This window comes from Sardina pilchardus, chromosome 23 (assembly GCF_963854185.1).
Source record: "Sardina pilchardus chromosome 23, fSarPil1.1, whole genome shotgun sequence".
In the NCBI taxonomy this organism is placed as follows: domain Eukaryota; kingdom Metazoa; phylum Chordata; class Actinopteri; order Clupeiformes; family Clupeidae; genus Sardina; species Sardina pilchardus.
In genome coordinates, this window is record NC_085016.1 from 12,292,253 (window position 1) to 12,312,219 (window position 19,967).

At 43.1% G+C, this 19,967-nt stretch overlaps 1 protein-coding gene across 1 annotated transcript in view; it reads left to right on the forward strand.

The window, feature by feature from the left end:
• The window catches only part of gpc5a (glypican 5a), a 132,872-nt gene that overhangs the window by 79,442 nt on the left and 33,463 nt on the right, over positions 1-19,967 (forward strand). The window contains exon 7 of the mRNA XM_062527508.1: positions 18,264-18,426. Coding sequence (XP_062383492.1) covers positions 18,264-18,426 — 163 coding nt within the window. The remainder of the gene's footprint in view (positions 1-18,263; positions 18,427-19,967) is intronic.

The window sequence follows — 19,967 nt, forward strand, 5'->3', positions numbered from 1 at the left end:
TTTGGCTGCAGATGAACGGCCGTGGGAGGGGAGGGGGAGGGGGGAGGGGGGGGGGGGGATCCCCAAGAGCTCGAACAAGGGAGAAGGAGCAACGCTTTCATGTGCACTGGCCCTGGGCTGTCAGTCGGCATAAACAAGCTCTTTATTGCAGAAACTTTAGAATTAGTTCTTGTTGGTGGTAACTTTTTTTTTTTTTTTGCGTGATGAATTTCAAGGACTGTCTGTTTTCTGTCTGTCTGTTTTGTGTGGTATTTGAGGTTGAGGTATTTAAGAATGTATCAATCATCACGCAGCCACTTAAAGCTTTGATAGATGTGCACCTTAAAAGGAATGAATGGGCACACAGCAGACATTTCCATGTATGAATTATTAATTATTAATGACTCTCTGGAAAGATTGGCAGTAAAGTTTTCATTATAGAAACAACTCAATACATCAATTGAAAAACCCACGTCGCTCATTCATCCATTCAGACCGTCTTCAGTGCAGTTCCTAGGCCTTGAAACCTCTGCGCTGCTATTTACAGACAGTTAATGCTGCATGTACTGTAGGTTCAACTCGTCTCCAGGACGCTGCTACAGTATTGTGTAATATCTGCAGTGTACTCCCAGATAGCTGTTTGTCAATGCGGCATTACGGATTTCGCAGTCCGAACGCAGAATTTTCTGTGCTTGTTGCCCTATTTGGGAGACGATAATTAGTTGGTCACCATGCCACTAGTGACAGACGAAGCGCGCGGCGCTGCAGAATAGCAACATAATATGGAAGACACAGTGTTGGGGAATTTATGTTTGAGAAAAGGGCCCCGGGCGAAGCACGGCTTTAATGCTGTCAGCCCCGTAGAAGTTAGCAACTTGGCCGCATCGGCTAGCGCAAAAAACACTGGACTAATGAGGCCCCGCTCTGAACAGCCTCCAGACCTTGTGAGGGAGAGCGACTCGAATAGCCATGCTTTTAACCTACAACCTTGTAACGCGAGTCAGACGAAATGCGAGCGTGGGAGTGCTTTTGTGTCCATCCGTCTCATTGCTCACGGCTTCTTTCTCTCCGGTTCTTTTCTATTTTTTTTGTTCCCCCTTTTTGCGCTCTCTTTCTCGGTCCCTCTTTTCTTCTTTCGCTGTCTCTGTGTCTGTTTTTCTGGCTGTTTCTGTCTCTCTCCTTTCCTCTCCCTCGTTTGAGCCTTTCTCAACTTTTCCCCTTTATTTTATCAGTCACCATTCCTTCCCTCTGTTTCCATCTCTCCCCATTTTTTTTCCCTTTCCTCCTTTCTCTTCCAGTCAGTCTTTCTCTACCTCTATTTTTCCCTCACCTGCTTCATCATCATTCTCCACCTTTTCCCTTTCTCTCTCTCCATCTCTCTTTCTCTCCCTGTATCTCTCTTTTTTTCTCTCTCACTCTCAAAGTGAGACAACATCTTATTCTCAGCATGAAGCCTTTGTCATTCCAGTATATCTGCTGGAGTTGGAGTATATTTACTCTCGCCTGTTTGGGGTCTGAGATCCCACGTTGAGCCTTAATCCGGCCTGAGGCTGGTGAGTGGCCACAGCGAGCTCCCAGCAGGCCGGCTGGAGGCCGGGGCGTCTCCGCGGACCCCTCCGATGGCACTCTTGCCTAATCCACACCATCTGTGAGGTGTCACATCTCGCTCATAAATCCATACTGTGCCCATTAGTCTCTTCATGGGAATCGTAGCTCTCATCATCTGTGTTTAGCTGTGTGTGTGTGTGTGTGTGTGTGTGTGTGTGTGTGTGTGTGTGTGTGTGTGTGTGTGTGTGTGTGTGTGTGTGTGTGTGTGTGTGTGTGTGTGTGTGTGTGTGTGTGTGTGTGTGTGTGTGTGTGTGTGTGTGTGTGTGTGTGTGTGTGTGTGTGTGTGTGTGCAGTGCGCGCATGTGCTTGCATACCGGTATGTGTGCATATGTTAGGCTGAGGGGATGTTTGCTGATGTATGTATGTTTTCTTTCCTCTTGTGTGTGTGTGTGTATGTTTATCTGTTTGTGTTTGCATACCGTATATATGAATGACATGCGCATACATGTTTGTGTGTCCACAATGCATGCAGATGTGTGCATTTGGATGGTTTGGATGGTGTACATGCCGTTTTACATATGCATGAGTACACATGCGGCATGCCAGTCCATGTGTTTGCGAGCGAGTGTTTTCGCCCGTCTCTATCAGAGACCAGATGCGTGAGTGAAGGACAGCTATGGAGCGTCGGCATGCCATAGGCCAGTCGCATGAAAGCTTCAGCACGCAATAGCGCTTCCCTCAAGGTTAAATTAGCATAGCTCAGCCTTCAGCCAGTGCCTGTTCTGGTCATTAAAACGGTGCTGTCACCGCTAATATTTAGCCTGTTCACCTAGCGTGGTGGTACATCACAACTTGCTTGGCTGGCTGAGATAATGGCTCCTAATGAAATGTGTAAAGCTACACTGTCGTGTTCAATGCTCCCTATTGAAAGCTCACTTCAAGTAAATTGGGACCTTTTGTAAAGTGATACGTTCAGACTGATATGTGACTGTAATATTATGCCTTTTAAGGGTGTCATGATAGTATTGTACTGGATGGGAGGGGTGGGGGGGGGGGAATCAAATGGTTTTAAAAATATATATATATAAAATACTTGAAATTCAAACAGGTGGGCAAGTCCGATAAAGTGGGTTTCATTTATATGCAAATCAAACGGGTGACCAATCAATTATTCTCATTTGAATAAAGACTCCGGTACTCTCCGGTCTTCCTCTGAAGCCATCGATTGAACTGCTAATCCCAGTCTGTGCTCCGCTCACGCCTGTCCACTGGGTCGGAAGCGGCGGCAGCTGCTCCCCTTAAAGCCGCCCTTCCTCACACACACCCACCACTAGAACAGACGGAATGAAAAGGCACGCTTAAATCTCCCACCATCTTGATGTTTTTAAGGATAAATGAAGGATAGGGTGGGGGGGTGGGATGGGGGGAAAAAAAGGAATCAAAAATTCTCCCAAATTTCATCAAAGGTTTTTTTTCTGACTATTTCAAACCATGAATTATTTGCAGGCTCTCCGTTCCTTCTTCCTCCCTCTCGGCCCCCTCTTCCCTTCTCCAGATCAAATGCAGTGTGCGGAGTCTGCGGAGGCATCTCTGGGCCTTGTTTCCCTTTCCTCGGTTGCTTCTCTTTATTTATTCCCCTGGCCACTGCTCACTGCCATGCGTGTCACGATTGAAATCACATGCAATCAGCCGCCGCCTATAGGTTGAATTATTCACCGCGCATTGACGTGCAGTCGGGGGGTCTTGTTTGGCCTGTGAATTATTGATGTTCTTCAACATTTTCTGGAGCGTCAAGTATTTACACTGAAAAAACATGTCCTGCTTTTAAAATTGCCGCAATTACCTTTCTCTTTCTTGAGAGGGAGAAAAAATAATCTCTCCACGTGATGAATTGTAGCCGAATCATACTGTGAGTGAAGCATGGAAAATGAAGTACACAGTTTAGTTTATTGAGGAGTACTTACCACTTAATTTAACATCTGAGCACTTAATGTGGCTTGGAGACCTCTACCTGAAATGGGTGTCAGAGTTCAGGCCTGGGTCTCATCTGGATCCATTCAATGACTGCTATGAGACACACGCAGGTGAAGACATCTCTCAGGGTTAGCCATAAATTAGGCGTTGGAGTTTGCCAGAGACCTCATTACACGGTTCTGCCATGGAATTGTCCAGGGACTGCCAAAGGTCTTCTCTCCTCCACACGGTAGCCATGGAGACAGAGTGGTGATGTCGTCTACATTCCATTCTGTGTTCAGCTGATGACGTGTCCCTTGTGCAGATCTTTTTTTTTTTTTTTTTTTTTTTTTTTTTTCAGGACAAGACAGGTAGAGGTGGGCTTGTCTGGTCCCTGAGCTTGACTGCATGTCACTGTCAAGCCAATGTATCATGACACGTCAAGTCAATGTATCATGATAGTGGTCATACAGCTTCTAGGGTCCACAGAAACCAAGCCAACTGCAATGCTGTCTTCACATGTTGGTGTGGGGTAGGTGGGTGATGGCAAAAAAAGACATGAAGAGAGTCTGAGTGGATGTGAAGGAGAGAGAAAAAAGAAAGAAAGAAAGAAAGAAAGAGAGGAAGGCCATGAAAGAATACACGAATAAGAGAGGTCCATAGAGAATTGCAGCCATTTTGGAAAGCTCAAAGAGAAAAGAGAGAATGAACGGATGCATGAATGACTTAATGAAAGGATGGATATATGGACGAGAAAGAAAAGAAGCCGGAAGTGAGGGAAAGAGAAAGAAGACACCTGGTGAGTGTCAGTGTCCCAGCTGCTGGCTGATAGGTGGAAGGAAAGCGATCTCTCCCCGGCTCCTGGGCCCATTCATTCATTCTAGCCCCCCAGATCAATTTTATAGAATTTCATGGAGTGAGCTCTGAGCTGCCAGTAATTCCGCATTGGCAGGTTGTGCTGGGTGAGCAGGGTGGCAGATGCCGGCTGCCCCACAGGCCTCTCTGCCCGCGCCGCCGCCCGCTTCTCTGCCAGGGACGAGCCAGGTGACAGGACATTGGCCCGAGCTAATGAAATAAATGGGCAATAAAGGGCCTCAGAGGTGGACAGAACCGGGCGTGTGTGCAGCACAAATAGGGATTGAGTGAGTACTCGTGATTGTGCTTGTTTGCGTGTGTGTGTGTGTGTGTGTGTGTGTGTGTGTGTGTGTGTGTGTGCTTCTGTGTGTGTGTGTGTGTGTGTCTCTCTCTCTCTCTGTGTGTGTCTCTCTGCGTGTGTCTCTGTGTGTGTGTGTGTGTGTGGTTGTGCGTGTCTGGTTGTGCACACAACAGAGAGAGGAACACAGAGGAGACAAGGGAAGCATGAAAAATAGATCATCTGCAGAGTTAGAGACACGTCTTCATGAAAGGGCATACACACACGCTTCATCTACCCCCCGTCTTATGCTGTCTCCCTCTCGCTCTCCCACCTTTTCACACACACACACACACACACACACACATACACACACACACACACTCTCTCTCTCTCTCTCTCTCTCTCTCTCTCTCTCTCTCACACACTCACACACACACACACACACACACACACACTCACATACACACTCTCTCTCTCTCTCACTCTCTCTCTCTCTCACTCTCTCTCTCTCTCTCTCTCTCTCTCTCTCTCTCTCTCACACACACAAACACACATACACACACACACACACAGACACTCATATGCCCACACTCAGCAAGTGCACAGATAAATCCATGCGATATTGTCAAGCTAGGCCAGCAGAAAGCCATGGAATGCCGGTGCTAGAATGCTGCTGTCCCAGCGTTGGCGCACGCTGCACTGCTCACAGGCGCTCCCCCCCCCCCCCGCCCCTCCCCTCAAGGTGACACTCCGTGTCAATATGACCTTTTTCCTCCGGAGACCGCGACGCCAATGATGAGGCTCAGCAAGTCTGGAGTGTAAATGAGGCTCGGACAGCTGTGCCCCGTCCATCAATGTCACATGACCTTGTCTTAACCACACAGGAAGTCCACGGCTGAGAAATCTAGCGAAAACACTTGTGTACAAAAACCGAGGACACGCCATTTTTTTGTTGTTGTTGTTTTGCTAGTGTTTATGTTTATTTTTCTCGTCTCTTAATGCCACACCTGACTTAAATAGGGTTTTCCTGTTGTTTTGTTGATTTCTTGTTGTTTACTCGAACAGTAATTACATGTTATGAAATTTAATATAGCTTTTCTTGCCATAAATCCAAAATGGAATACACCGAACCAATAGAATGCTGAAATTATGTGGTAGCCATTGAGAGAGGAAAACACTGCTTGGTTATTTTAAAATTCTGGCTTGGTTGAATGCTGGACAAAATTTCCAAAGGCGTTCTTATATCCATATTGTTATATATAACAAATTAATCACAAACCTGACCTTCAGAATATCAGAGTTATTATACCATTTAAAGAAACTCAGACCTGTCCAACAAGACTTTTCTTTCTTTCCTACTTTTCTTTCCTCCTTCATTTTGTTTGACCTTTCATGGTATTGTCAGGACTGAAATGGAAGCACAGTTTCTATGCATTTAAAAATAATCTACAGTAGGTCTTCATATTAATTTATCAGCCTTGTTATTCAAGAAGCAATTTCATTCAATAATTGAATTGAGTTGATATCAAGAAGTCATAAAGTATATAGATGTTACAGAGTTCAGAAAAGTGACAAACTTGGTTGAAACAAAAAATAATTGTTATTTAACACCGGACATGATTAACTATTCTTGAATGAATCACAGCTTTTTTTTAATTGTACTGAACTGGACACTTCCATTAGTGACATTAAAACATCCAACCTCTAGATCGATGTTTTCTTTAATCCATACAGTTGCAGTTAATAGGTTTTCAGATTTATGTTACACTGTACAGGAATGTGTACACTCAGTAGTGTTTTACAGCATCATCCCTCAATGTTTAGACAGTATCCTTGTACACTTCTACATTGTATTGTTCACAAAGTGTTATGCTGGAACAAAAAGAATGACATATAATTGCTCATCTCACAAAACAGATTGATAAAGAAGTCCCTGCTGAGGATTTTTTTTTTTGGGTGGGGTGGGGTGGGGTGGGGTGGGGTGGGGTGGGGTGGTCTGGTCGTGGTGGGGGTGACGCTCCCCTTTCCGTGAGACTTTCTGGGGCTTCTGACTGGACCCTGAGCGATGTTCCTCTTGTGGTTTCCCCATTAGCGCGCGGTGGATTCCGTGTTTCTGGAAGTTATATAAACAGCATCTGTGGGTGTTTGTTTAAGGCCCGGGACACCCAGGCTCATGACAGACTAATTTACGGAGGAGGAAAGAAACCGGGTTAGACTCTCACACACACACGCAAACGCAAACACACACACAGACACACGCATACACAGAGGGTGTGATGAATGGGCTTTGTGTGTGAAGGTATCGCTGGACGTGTGTCGTCTCAGCTCCCTGGTCGAGGTGCTGCTGTGTGTCTTTGTCTCCGGCAGGAAGGTTGTGGCAAGGGCGCCGAGCACGAGCAGCTGTTTCTTGATCCAGATCTAGAAGATGCTTTGCGATGCACCAAACAGTTTCTCCAGGCAGAGGTTCACAGGGCTGCTCTGATAACGCTTTCCTACTTTTAAACAAATGTAACTCCTCATTGATTTTTACTGTTTCCTTTTTTTTTAGCCTCATCTCTTATTTTTGTAATGATTTCAAGTAGTCTGTACATTTAAAAGAAGTACTTTGTGATTCCATTTTTGGAAGTAAGACCGTTTGATAATACATGTCTAGACTGTGAGAAGATTAGTGGTAGGAAAAAGCAAACATCAAAGCCATCTTTGTCTGTCTGCTGATGTACCTTCGTTTCTATATCTTTTCTTGTTTTTCAGTTTATCAGCTTAAGATACCAAAGGCATTAGTCTCTCTCTCTCTCTCCTTCCTCTCTGTCCCTCTCTCTCATATAGAGGATATCTCCTCTGACTGAGGGCTCTCTCTCTCTCTCTCTCTCTCTCTCTCTCTCTCTCTCTCTCTCTCTCTCTCTCTCTGTCTCTCTCTGTCTCTCTCTTTCGGAATTCATCTCCGGTAAGGCCAGCCAGTGTTATCCAGAGCCGACCGGGTTGCGACGTCGGAGACAGATGGATTTTCAAAAATAGTTTTCATAGCCCTGGCTGTGCGCGCACGATAAGACAACCTCGGCTCACGGCTCATTTAGATCATCAGCTAATAAAGCACCCATTAACAGTCCGCCCGGCGTCACAATGGTCCTCGCCGGTTATCTGGGAAGGCACAAAATGTCAGCCGCTCCGTCACATGCGCTCTGGCATCAGTCTGATTTGATTTGGGGGCGACGGCATATAAAACCCATGAATCCTTGGAAGATCAAACATCCATAGCGCTTGTTATTCAAGCCTGGATGGATATGCCAATTCACCGTTCCATGGTGTTCTTTCTCTAACGTTGTTAAAACGCGTCTTTAAATAGGGGTTGCACGGCGATGTTTTAGAATGTCATCTCGGTTTGTTTGTTTCCCAGTTGGCTTAGTGGTGTGTGTTCCTCTCCAGTTGCCATTTATAATTTGGGAAAGTGACAGTAAACCGAGAATCATAATCTTTTTTTTTCTCTCTCTTTTCTTCTTCTTTTCTCATGCAGTGTTGACAGTTATGCACTGGCTCTCTGAGTGACAATAATCTCATTGTAGTTTGATTTGAGAAGTCATTTTCTACATATCATGCCCATGTGTAATGGGAGAGTAATGAGTTTCATAGGGGATTTTTTCTTGAATTTGATTTTATTTACTTTCAGCGTTTTCCAAAAGGAAAGTTATGAGGAGACTGAACACAAAATATGTGCAGCTCATGCAGCTCAGTTCGTTGACATTTAATTTGTGGCTTTCCATGCGTATGTAAACAAAGTTCTATTATGCTTGCCAAATAAATAAAGATATAAATAAGAAAAAGCTTTGCTCTGTCACTGACACAGCTGTTGCTCTCAAGGTCTTAACAGGCCATGGCAGAACACTCAGACATTGGTGTGCTACGTTGCCCAGCATAGCAATCATTTTTCTGAACTGTCGAGAACCCTACTACCACCAACAACAACAACACCACCACACCTTTATCAAAGGCTGTGACCCACCTCTTCTCTTCTCTCTCTCTCTCTCTCACTCTCTTTCATTCTCTCTTTTTCATTCTTTCTCTTTTTCTCTTTCTCTCTCTTGCTCTCTCTCTCTCTCTCTCTCTCTCTATGTGTATGTGTATGTATGTGTGTCTCACCATGTACATACTTGTGAATATCTGAGGTCATGACTCGTCATTCAGTGTTCCATGAGAAGCTGTTACTTCCTGCACAAATCAATCTAATCCCGCTCTGTTGGCCCCTGGATTTGGCACCCCCGACCCCTAAGGACACTGGGAGATAAGCAGCAGAGAAGCATGGGGCTCAGCTTGGATAATTACCAAAAAAATAGTACAGACAGACTGATCCCTAGAGATACAGGAGCAAGTGTTGCCAGCACCTCCCCCTTTCACACACACACACACACACACACACACACACACACACACACACACACACACACACACACACACACACACACACACACACACACACACTGAGATACATCCTATATCTCCAGCTGTCAACCTCTGTCAAAGACAGAGCTTGATTGAGAATGGCAGTGTCTCGGCCATTACTGAGCAAGTTGAATAATACACACCAGATAGATTGCACTAAGCATGAATGTAACAGGTCATTCATTTTTCCATTCATTTGCTCTGTTATTCTTTAATTTCATCCTCCTTCAGGGGCAGTGCCTCAGAGTTTTTTTTAATTTTTATATTTATATTTCATATTGTGCATGCTCCCTTTGTTCTTTTCTGTCTGTCCCGGCGTCCCCCCAACGTCCACTTATTATGCATAAATTACACATAATATTGATCAGTGATGTGCATCACTGTGAGACCACAGAGAGCATAGTAATGAACTGCAGTGGAGGGAATGAAATAAACAGGTCTAAAGTTGTATGCTTATCCGCACAGCCGGTCCGTAATATGCGGTATAAAATAATGAAGAACCCCATGGGGGGCTGGAGCTCTAACCAAACTCGCCCCTGCAGCAGTATAATTCATCTCTCGTCCCTTGCTTCTAATGTAAATGTTTGTGGTCACTCGTGCTGCTAACCTCAATATACAGTGCTGTGGGATCACTTAAACAGCGCTGGTGCGGCGGGTAATTGCATTCGGTCAGGGATGTGAAATACTCTTACTATATCATTCCTTACAATCTCCATACATGCACAGGCCCTGGCATCCCCTGGTCCTTTTGTAGTTCCTTGGGCTCCTGTTAATGGGGATATTGATCATTCTGACACGGTCGACATTTCTGTAAACCAGTGCCGGGCCACCCCATTTGAAAGTGTGCTGCGTCAGAGCCTGAATGCATTTAGATGACTTCATTTCGTTCCAGCACAAAGAGCTCTTCTTTTAAAGATAGCCATCACCCATACAAAACTTTGGCCTTTAAAGGACATCTTTTTTTTCTCTCTCTCTCTCGACGTGCGTGTTAAACAAAAGAGAGAAGAAGGAAGATAGCCATCTGCTATCTCAGGCTAAAGCTTTCATCTTGAGTTTTTAGCACTCTTGAGATGGAAAGCTTCCTTTCAAGAGATCCCACACTAGGTTGTTGAAAATCAAAGAAAAGAAGTGTTCCAAGAAAGCAATGCTGGCTCTTCAGTAATAATGTAACTCATACTTTGCTTTGTGTTGCGTCTATTAGCATAAACTAGTGTTTAGCATATGAGACAGCCTGTTATTTCTGCATCTTTAGCATAGGTATTTGCAAAAGCTTATGAGATTCACCATATAGTATATTTATGGTTACATAATGTAATATGTAACAATGTAACTTTGTCCATATTTTTGATTCTGTGGATATAAACACCTGCACAAACTTCTCAACTGTAACTTTGTAGCTCCTATGAAAACTTTTTTTTTGGGTGCAACCTGTCTCTGTACTGTTTTTTAGTATACCTCTGCAGTCTGTCCTATTCAGTTTTGCTCTTATGTCTCAGAGATTGCACCCAGACCCTGATGTAACGAATCCATTCTCTTGTGAATTACATAAGTAGCAGGGTAGCGTTTTGTGTCCTCTCAACAAAAGGCTTTCAGAGCAACACGTATCTCTCTGTAAAGGCTGATGAAAATTCCACAGCATAGCCTGCTGTCAAAGCTTTGTTGATTAATGCACTACAATCATCCAAGTCCTCCAAGCTTCCTCTCTTTTTTACTCTCTTTGAGGCAATCGTATTTTGACAAGATTATTTGCATTGCTAAGAACTGTCATAGGGTACAATTGAATTTGTACCACTCAAGTACATGCTGCTTTTGTCCCCTAGTTTAAGCCCTAGCGTACATATATACAGTGCCTATAGAAAGTCATCATACCCTTTTGAAATAGTTACTTTTTTTTGTCTTACAGCCTGAAATCAAAACCCATTTTAAAAACAATCTTTTCCAGTTTTATTTACAAATGTAGCTGTACAACATCAAAATAATGTTTAAAAAGTCAACCGTTCTGAAAATTAATAAAAAAATAAAAACTAGAATAACAGGGTTGGAAAAGTAATCATACCCCTGACTTAATACTTTGTAGAGCTTCCTTTTACTTTCATTACAGCCATCAATCTGTTCGGATATGTCTATTATAGCGTTGCACACCTAGATTGGGGAATATTTGCCCAATCTTCCGTGCAGAATTGTTAAAAATCCAGTCAAATTCTGTAAGGAACGGCGATGGACTGCTCTCTTCAAGTCAATCCAGAGATTTTCTATAGGATTTAAGTCAGGGCTCTGACTTTGCCACTCAAGGATATTCACCATCCTATACTTCAGCCACTGCTTTGTTCTTTTGGCAGTATGTTTAGGATCATTGTCGTGTTGGAAGGCGAATGACCTGCCCATCTTCAGCTGTCTAGCAGAGGGACACAGGTTTTCCTCAAGAATTTGGGGTGTACTTGGCAGCATCCATTTTCCCTTCTATCCTGACCAATTGCCCAGTCCCTGCTGAAGAGAAACATCCCCACAACATAATGTTGCCCCAACCATGCTTCACACTAGGTATGGTGTGTTTCGGGTGGTGTACTGTGTTTGGTTTTCACCAAACATTGCGCTTGGAGTTCAGTGCAAAAACACATCTGGAATATTCTGCTACCATGTGGAAAAAGCTTTTATGGTCAGAAGAGACTAAGATTGAACTTTTTGGAGACTAAGATTGAACTTTTTGGACTGAGCTCCAGGCGCCTACCAAACACAGTTTACACACCCAAACACACCCAAAACACACCATACCTAGTGTGAAGCATAGTGGGGGCAACATTATGTTGTGGGGATGTTTCTCTTCAGTGGGGACTGGGCAATTGGTCAGGATAGGAGGGAAAATGGATACTGCCAAGTACACCCAAATGATTGAGGAAAACCTGCAGCCCCCTTGCTAGACAGCTGAACATGGGCAGGTCATTCGCCTTCCAACATGGCAATGGTCCTAAACATACTGCCAAAAGAACAAAGTAGTGGCTTAAGGATAGGATGGTGAATATCCTTGAGTGGCAAAGTCAGAGCCCTGACTTAAATCCTATAGAAAATCTCTGGATTGACTTGAAGAGAGCGGTCCATCGCCATTCCCTACAAAATTTGACTGAATTTTAACAATTTTGCACGGAAGATTGGGCAAATATTCCCCAATCTAGGTGTGGAAAGCTTTAATAGACATATCCAAACAGATTGAGGGCTGTAATGAAAGCAAAAGGAAGCTATACAAAGTATTAAGTCAGGGGTATGATGACTTTTCCAACCCTGTTATTCTAGTTTTTAATTTTTCATTAATTTTCAGAGCTGTTGACTTTCTTTTCATTATTTTGATGTTGTACAGCTAAATTTGTGAATAAAACTGAAAAAGATTGTTTTTAAAATTGGTTTTGATTTCAGGCTGTAAGACAAAACAAGTAACTATTTCAAAAGGGTATGATGACTTTCTATAGGCACTGTATTCAATGCGTCTCAAAACTTTGTCTCGAAACTAAGTCTTGAAATACAACTCTTTTTGGTTACACTTTACTTGAAGGCGTCTACATAAGAGCACTGTCATGAACATGATAAACAAGTCGTGAACGTTTATGACCTAACACTTGTTATGAAGTGTCATTAGTTTTTTGCCTTGACAAGTTAGGTTGTCATGTCATGTTTAGGGTTAGAGTTAGAGGTTAGGGTTAGGGTAAGGGTTAGGGTTAGGGTGCATATGTCATGACAGTGTCATGTGTTCATGACAGCGTCATGTCACTCATAGATACCTTCAAGTAGAGCGTTACCCTCTTTTTTTCAACATAAGTACAACTTTCATGCCCCTGCACTATACAACACGTCTGAAATACAGCAGGTTGTGGTCTTGGAAACATGCAAAAGTTAGAGTTAGAGAGAGTGACACTGTATAAATTGGCTTTTGATACTTCCCTAAGTCGGAGCTTCTGTGAGTAAATCTTGTCTCGCCTCAACATGTCGAAGCACTTCATGTACCTGCGGATGGAATAATAATCACAGGCTTGACGTAGCCTTATTTCATTTACAGGATCGAGGCTAATAGCACTGTCACATAGAGCAATAAATCACGGCTTGGGCTGCTCAATAGCAATCAACCGGAGTCAAATAAAATCCCATTTGTTTTCCCTCTCAAGTGTAAAGAAAGATTAGGCCTCTGATTGACATTTGTAAGGTCAAGTTACACTCATGTTTACCTCTAAATGGGGAGGAGAGGGTATCAGAGGTCTCTTCGGGAAAATGTCGGCTCATTGGCATATTAGTTGTTGTTGTTGTTTTTTGGTGTTGATGTGCAAGCAAAGTTTGTAAATATAAGGCTCATTATTTTTCAGTTATTTATAGCAGCCTCAGATTACATTGTATTGCTGTTTTCATTGCATTTCAGTGGGGATGCAAACTGCAAAGCAATCTGTCAATGGGTGTTATGGGGAGTGTTCCAAAAACTCTGGTCTGTCGTTGCCTCGTTATCAGTAACAAGATCTTTGAGTATGGGTTTTTGGAAATATAACCTCTTAATCGTGTTGTGAGAAACACTGACAGGAGCAAGGGCTGAGCTGGAGCTGTGTGTATTTATCAGTGTACATTGTTCCAACCTTAGACACAGCACAGTAATTACTCTTGTCAACTTACAGATTTGGATGGCTGTTGCAGCATGAGGAAATGCTGTGGGTTAGTGGGAATGGATGCAAAGCATCTTTCTGTTGTTTCTGCAGCTGTGTGTCTTTCAGTTTCTACCACAAAAGACTGAACGATGTGTCTAAAGCCATCTCTTTTTTTCTTTTTTTTTACTGCGAGACTTGGGAGCGATAAGTGGAAGCTCTTGCGTCCGTCCGTCCATTAAACATAACTCAATTATGAATCAAAGTACAGTGTGTGACAATGAAACAGTTTTCCCGGCAAATACATGAACGTGAGAGGGAAGGAATGGACTCTCTCTTTTTTTCCCCCACTAGCTCAGTCCCGCTGAGGGCAGTAGGAATGTGGTCGTCAGGGGCAGTGTTTTGCAGAGAGGAAAAAAAAAAAAAAAAACGGGGGTGCTTTTTCGCCTCTCTGGCATTTGCCAGGAAAAACATGTGTGATTGAGGAGCAGTGTGGCGGCCATCAGTTTAAGGATGGTTATCTAACCTCTGGCTCTCAAGAACACGATTGCCTTTAGTGATTCCCACTCCATTTTTTCTCAGCTGACAACCACAGTGTTTGACATTTGTCTGTTATTCCGGAAAAAATCAGGGCACGGTTTTGACAGCATGTGTTCAACTAAAGTGAGAGTGACAATCTTTTTGCAGATCCAAAAGTAAAATATAGTTATGCAGCTAGCAATTATCACATGCTTACTTGAACAGAATTTGTGATTATTTTTGCCCTTGATTGATAGTCCATCTCGTTGTGAGGATAAACAGACAGGCTGAACTGAGAATGGTTTTATCGTTAAGTAAATAGTGTGTGGGTGTGTGTGTGTGTGTGTGTGTGTGTGTGTGTGTGTGTGTGTGTGTGTGTGTGCGTGCGTGTGTGCGTGCGTGCGTGCGTGCGTGTGTGCGTGTGTGTCTGGTCATCTCTTTGCATTTTTATGATGACCTAGAATTTCTGACTGCATTTTCTCGTTCATTATTGAGTTCAGGCTGTCTGAAGGTCTGCTCTACGTCTGCTCTGAAGGTCTGTTTTGAATGGATGACACAGAAATCAATATCATCTTCCCTGTTATGGAACACATGGTCTGTCTCTTTTTTTTTTGCTCAGGTCAGGAAGAGTAGACAACCAATCAAGTTAGTCAATCAGGCAGTCAACTCAGGCCAGTCAGTCACAGTCATTGTCATTATAGTGAGAATAAGAATGCAAAACAATATTGTCATGATTAGAACTTCTAAAAGTAGGCTTTATGTCAGTGTGTTCAGAACAGAAGAATATAAAGAATTTATGTTTTGTATTGAAACATGTTCAAGTACAATGCTCCTGTCTGGGTCGAACTTTGATTTCATTTGCTGTTTGATGCTGGTTGATACAGTTATAATGCTGCACTGACTGGCAAGGTCACAGCAAAGTGACAGCTCTGGGTAGAAACGAATGAAACCCTGATTTTTGACAGAGAAGTCCTAACAGGAACATCTGTATTGAGAGAGAGAGAGAGAGAGAGAGAGAGAGAGAGAGAGAGAGAGAGAGAGAGAGAGAGAGAGATTGTGTGTGTGTTACAGAAAGACACAACACTGGAGTGTTGGAGGATTATTTTGTTTAATTTTGGTTCTAATGCCAGAAAAATATTTCCCTTGCTTCCACTGTCTGATAGAAATTGTAATAGGCAGTTTGATTGATTTCTGTTTCTACAAGCTCCATTGTTTGCATCTCAAGAGAACACCGTTGCTGTGATATGACCTCTCAAGATTTGGCTAACACGGTTTTCTGGCTGCTGATCTGTTTTTGCAAGACACACTCTGGAATGTGGGGAATGGCCCTCCAAACTTGTTTTAAATTACTCCACTTAGACGTTAGACATACTGAAAAAGATCAGTGTTAAAACAGTAAAGTCAGTTTTTTTGTTGTTGTTAGTTAGTTTTATGCTTATTATTCACAACAATTTATAGAAAATTACTTAACCAGGTTTTTTTTTAATTATCCCCCCCCCCCCCCCCGGATGCTGTCCATAGAGGTTTTTGTTATTTAATGTCCTTTGCACAGACACTGTCTGTTTTTTAGATTGCGTACAAAGCCCTACAGCTCTGATTGGTGGCTCTGTACCTTGTTCTTTGCCTCTTGCTGCACCTGTGTCTCGCATCAGACGTTTCAGTGCTGTTTCCATATGGGACCAAAATGTGGACATCCAGAAGGACACAATCCATAGGTCCCACATTGAGACGGTGTTAAACAGGTTGTTTTCACATATATAGGCTTCTTAGCTCAGTTTTGTTAATCATAGGCTTTCTAATTTCTATGTCTGTGATCACCGATGTTTGTTTGCTTGAAATGTAAGTGATATTGCCTGACAACTCAGAGAGCAAACTCGGATACACCATAACTTCACACCCATTTAGATAGATGCCATGCGGAGTGGATTGCACTTGTTTACATCATGGTGTCTGGTCAGTAATCCTGCTGTGTGTGCTCTGCATAGTAATTTGTGTGGATAAAGCAGTTGCGTATAGTTTGCATGGCCCCATACCTCATTTTCTTGATTAGTCCAGTGTGGCTCTTGCAGAGGCAGAAGCTGCAGGATCTATCTCTGCAGAGTGTGTTTATTTACCAAACCAGTCCAGTGGGACGTTAACAGTGGGAGGCAATCATACTCACGATATGACAGGATAAATACATAAATGCCGAATAAACTGAGATGTTCAAATGAATACATGAACGGACAGTTTGGTCATGAAACCTAGTTATTAATCCATTCAATTATGTATTTTTTTATTTTTATTTATTTATTTTATTTATTTATTTATTAAGTACAGAAATGAATTAGACCTACCAAGTTGACCAAACTCTAGATACATTTATGTATTTGTTGCCTACATATCTTATTTATTTATTTGTTTGTTTGTTTGTTTGTTTGTTTGTTTATTTATCCTAACTTTGGTCTTCCATATTCCATTCAGTAGCGTGCAGCTACAGCTCTCATTTGCAGCTTCCATGTTGTTACAGTGATATTAATACAAAAACATCACGGTGCTGAATCATCGTTAGTTTGGACACAAACTTCACGTTTGGTTTCTGTGGAAATGGGAAAAGGCACAAGTTCAACTTCATTATGGACTTAAGGCTACAGGAATAAACGAGGGAAACAGGTAGACTGAAAGCCTAGGCTGCAAAGACAGATTTATGCTGTTCCTTCACAATTACTGGGTTGAACAGGCACAGTGTTGTCATATAAGGACCCTGTTCATGTTGCACAGCACTTGTCATGTCACTTTGAGTCTGTTTGGAGGCACACGTTTAGTACATGCCCTCATGGCATAGCATAGCACAGCATAGGGTTTTTCCAACTGACAGTATTCCATCATCTACTAAGCTCCGTGTTAAAATGGTCGGAGTTCTCCTTTAAGACTGTCAACCGCCATGAAGATGTCTGGCACAAGTGAACTCTGGGGGTCCAGCACAGGCATCATATTATCACCTACAGTATGTTCTTGGCTCAGTTAAGCTGCTTGATGTGTTGAATAAGGAGGCTCTTTCTGAAATGTGGAAAAGCGTGAACTAAATGTGTCTCTGGTTCTGACTCCGCAGTGGCCTTTTGTGCGCTTTCCATTTCAGTGGGAATGCACCATTTAATTATAGGGCAGGAAATTAAGCAAAGCCATTCTACCCATGGTATGAATAGCTTCATTATAGCCCACAGTGTGGGAGGCAGGTTAATATCTATGTTCTGCCATAGCTCACGTCCCCCCGCTCAAAGTTTCACCATTTCTCCTTTTTTTTAGCATTATTTGTCTTTATAGCCTTCCTTGTTTCTTCTCTGACTTCATTCTCTTCTTTTTGTCCATTCTTTCTCTCTCTCTCTATCCCCTCTTTCTCACTCTCTTTCTTTGTTGCTTTTATGGTCTTTACTTTAAAAAAAGAAAGAAAAAAAAAACATGTTAAGTTCTGCAGCACTGTGCGTGGGCAGACTTTAAAACAACCTCAAAGTGGCTGCTTGGTTCTGCAGTTTGTGTGTCTCCGTCAGCCGTCCATCACGGCTGGAATAATCCATTAGGTCTGCCACTTAATCCACTAATATTGAACCACTACAGTAACTAATTACCGCGGACAATTACAGCAGGCCTATAAAGCCCCTACCTGTCTGATAAATACAAACAGCTTTCAATGTCTGAGAGGTGGTCCTGCATCTCAATGAGGCAATTAAGGCAAGTCATTATCGCTGCGTATGACTGTGAAGTTCACAAAGTTTGCCACCATTAACAAGCAGCACAGGAACACAGAAATTAGTGTGCTTATTAAAGGTTGTTATTATTGCTGTTATCAGGTCAAAGCGGCTTAACATGACTTTTTCTAGGAAAAGTAAGATGATTATTTGCACGGGTGCTTTGTTGTGCCGATTGTCTCAGAGTTCTTCAATTATTTTCAAGTGTAATTACATTTGCTCGACCAAAACTCTTCATCTTCTTATTGCCAGTGATTGCAATTGAATTGTGTTTTCATAATGATGTGAATAACAATGTATCTGCCGGGATTATGATGTGTTTAAGTGTAGTGAATCGTTGTCTCTGTCTTCCTGCAGCTGTTACAAGGGAAGTCGATCCCGAAGTTTGGGACTCTGGACGAGATTGAGACGGGCAGTGGAGACCGAGAGGGACATTACAGCGGCGACTGCGACGACGAGGACGGCTGCTGGGGCTCAGGAAACGGAGACGTGAAGCGGACGATCCTGAGGGTCTCCAAACGTGAGTCTTTTCATTTTGTCGACTTGTTCACAAAGGAGGCCGTAGGCGTTACGGATGAGTGATTTGAACTATCGTCAGTCTGGGAGCAAGCTTGTTCTGTATTGGCCTGTATAAGCAATGGTGTTTATCATATCCCTTATCTTTAAATGGGGGAGAAAGTATTGCTGGCAAAAATCATTCCAAATATTTTTCTAATTCTCACTGAAGTCATAGAAACAAGCATCTCACCAGTGTTCTCAACGTCACGATACGTAGGCCGAGTCGAGACACCCAGTATACTCAACGGAATGAAGACTTACCTGACAGGTACTTTAGCCTGTGCTGTTCCCGCGGGACGGTTTGAGCAGAGCTATGGGGATCCTGCTAAAGAACGTGGGGATTCAGATAGATCCAGACACAGTCAGGCTCACAGCGGTAGGTAGAATAGGCAGTAATCGCTTCAAAGCTGTCCTGCTTCCCCAGAAAGGAAGTAGGAAGAGTTTCTATTTGTCCATCAGTGACAACCAGAGGTGAAAACAGTTTTATATTTTGTTGAAATTCGATTTTTCGCTGACGTTATTTTGATTTTACCCGATGGAGTGCTTTTTCTGTGGAAAGCCAAATTGTCCAGGCAGATGTCCAAGAAGTAAAAAGACCTCTAGTGTAGAACAGCTTGTCTTCAACTGTAGGACATTTTATATAGGACAGCATTCATGACTTTTTAATGAGCTAAATACAGGCATGCAAAATCCTCACCTTTCGACGAAATCTGCCGTTTTGAATAAAAAAAAGTAGGTGACTTACATGATTTGTGCAGATATGATGAGAAAATATTTGGGGAGGGGGGGGGGTCAAGGTGAATTGAATTTACACCTGAGTTTAAAAATCATGCACAGATGCGAACGCATCTTGAGGTGTTTCCAGAGGCACTTTTAAAATGTGTCTGATCAGCAACGAAGGCGTGAATGTAGCCCCTATGAGTTTAACAAACTCCCTGGAAACGAATGTTGCCACAGACCCAGCGTGAACAGAACGCGCACACCAAGTATAGCCTCCCTGTCTGTGTAAGCGCAGATAGATGCGTCTGAGATGTCAGGTGGAATAGTGACGTGGGCCTGGCGAGGAGAGATGCCAAGGGATGTCACAGATGGGCTAGTTGAGACTTTCAACTTCCATGTGCGGCCATTTCCCTCTTTGCGCACTCCTCTCACCTTTTTCACCCCTAACCAGTTTGTATGCCTGTAGATAGCTTTATACGACAACGAATAATTGTTTTTTAAATAAATTCCCTTCCGATCACTTAGAGCTCAGTCGTTGCCTAGGGGTTTGGCTGGTGTTGGGTGGGTTGGGGATGTACTGTAGCCGTGAAGGTGTCCAGTGCCGGCTCGGACTTATGGATCCCATCGCCCGCCCCTTTACTCTGCATCAGCTGATCTCCCTCACCTGTCGTCGCCCATGCAAAAGTGTCTGATTCATTACAGTCCCTCAGCCCTCCACCGAGGGTCATCAAGATCCCCCGGTCATCTCGTAATAGCGTTTCCCTATCCGGCCTGTCCGTCAAT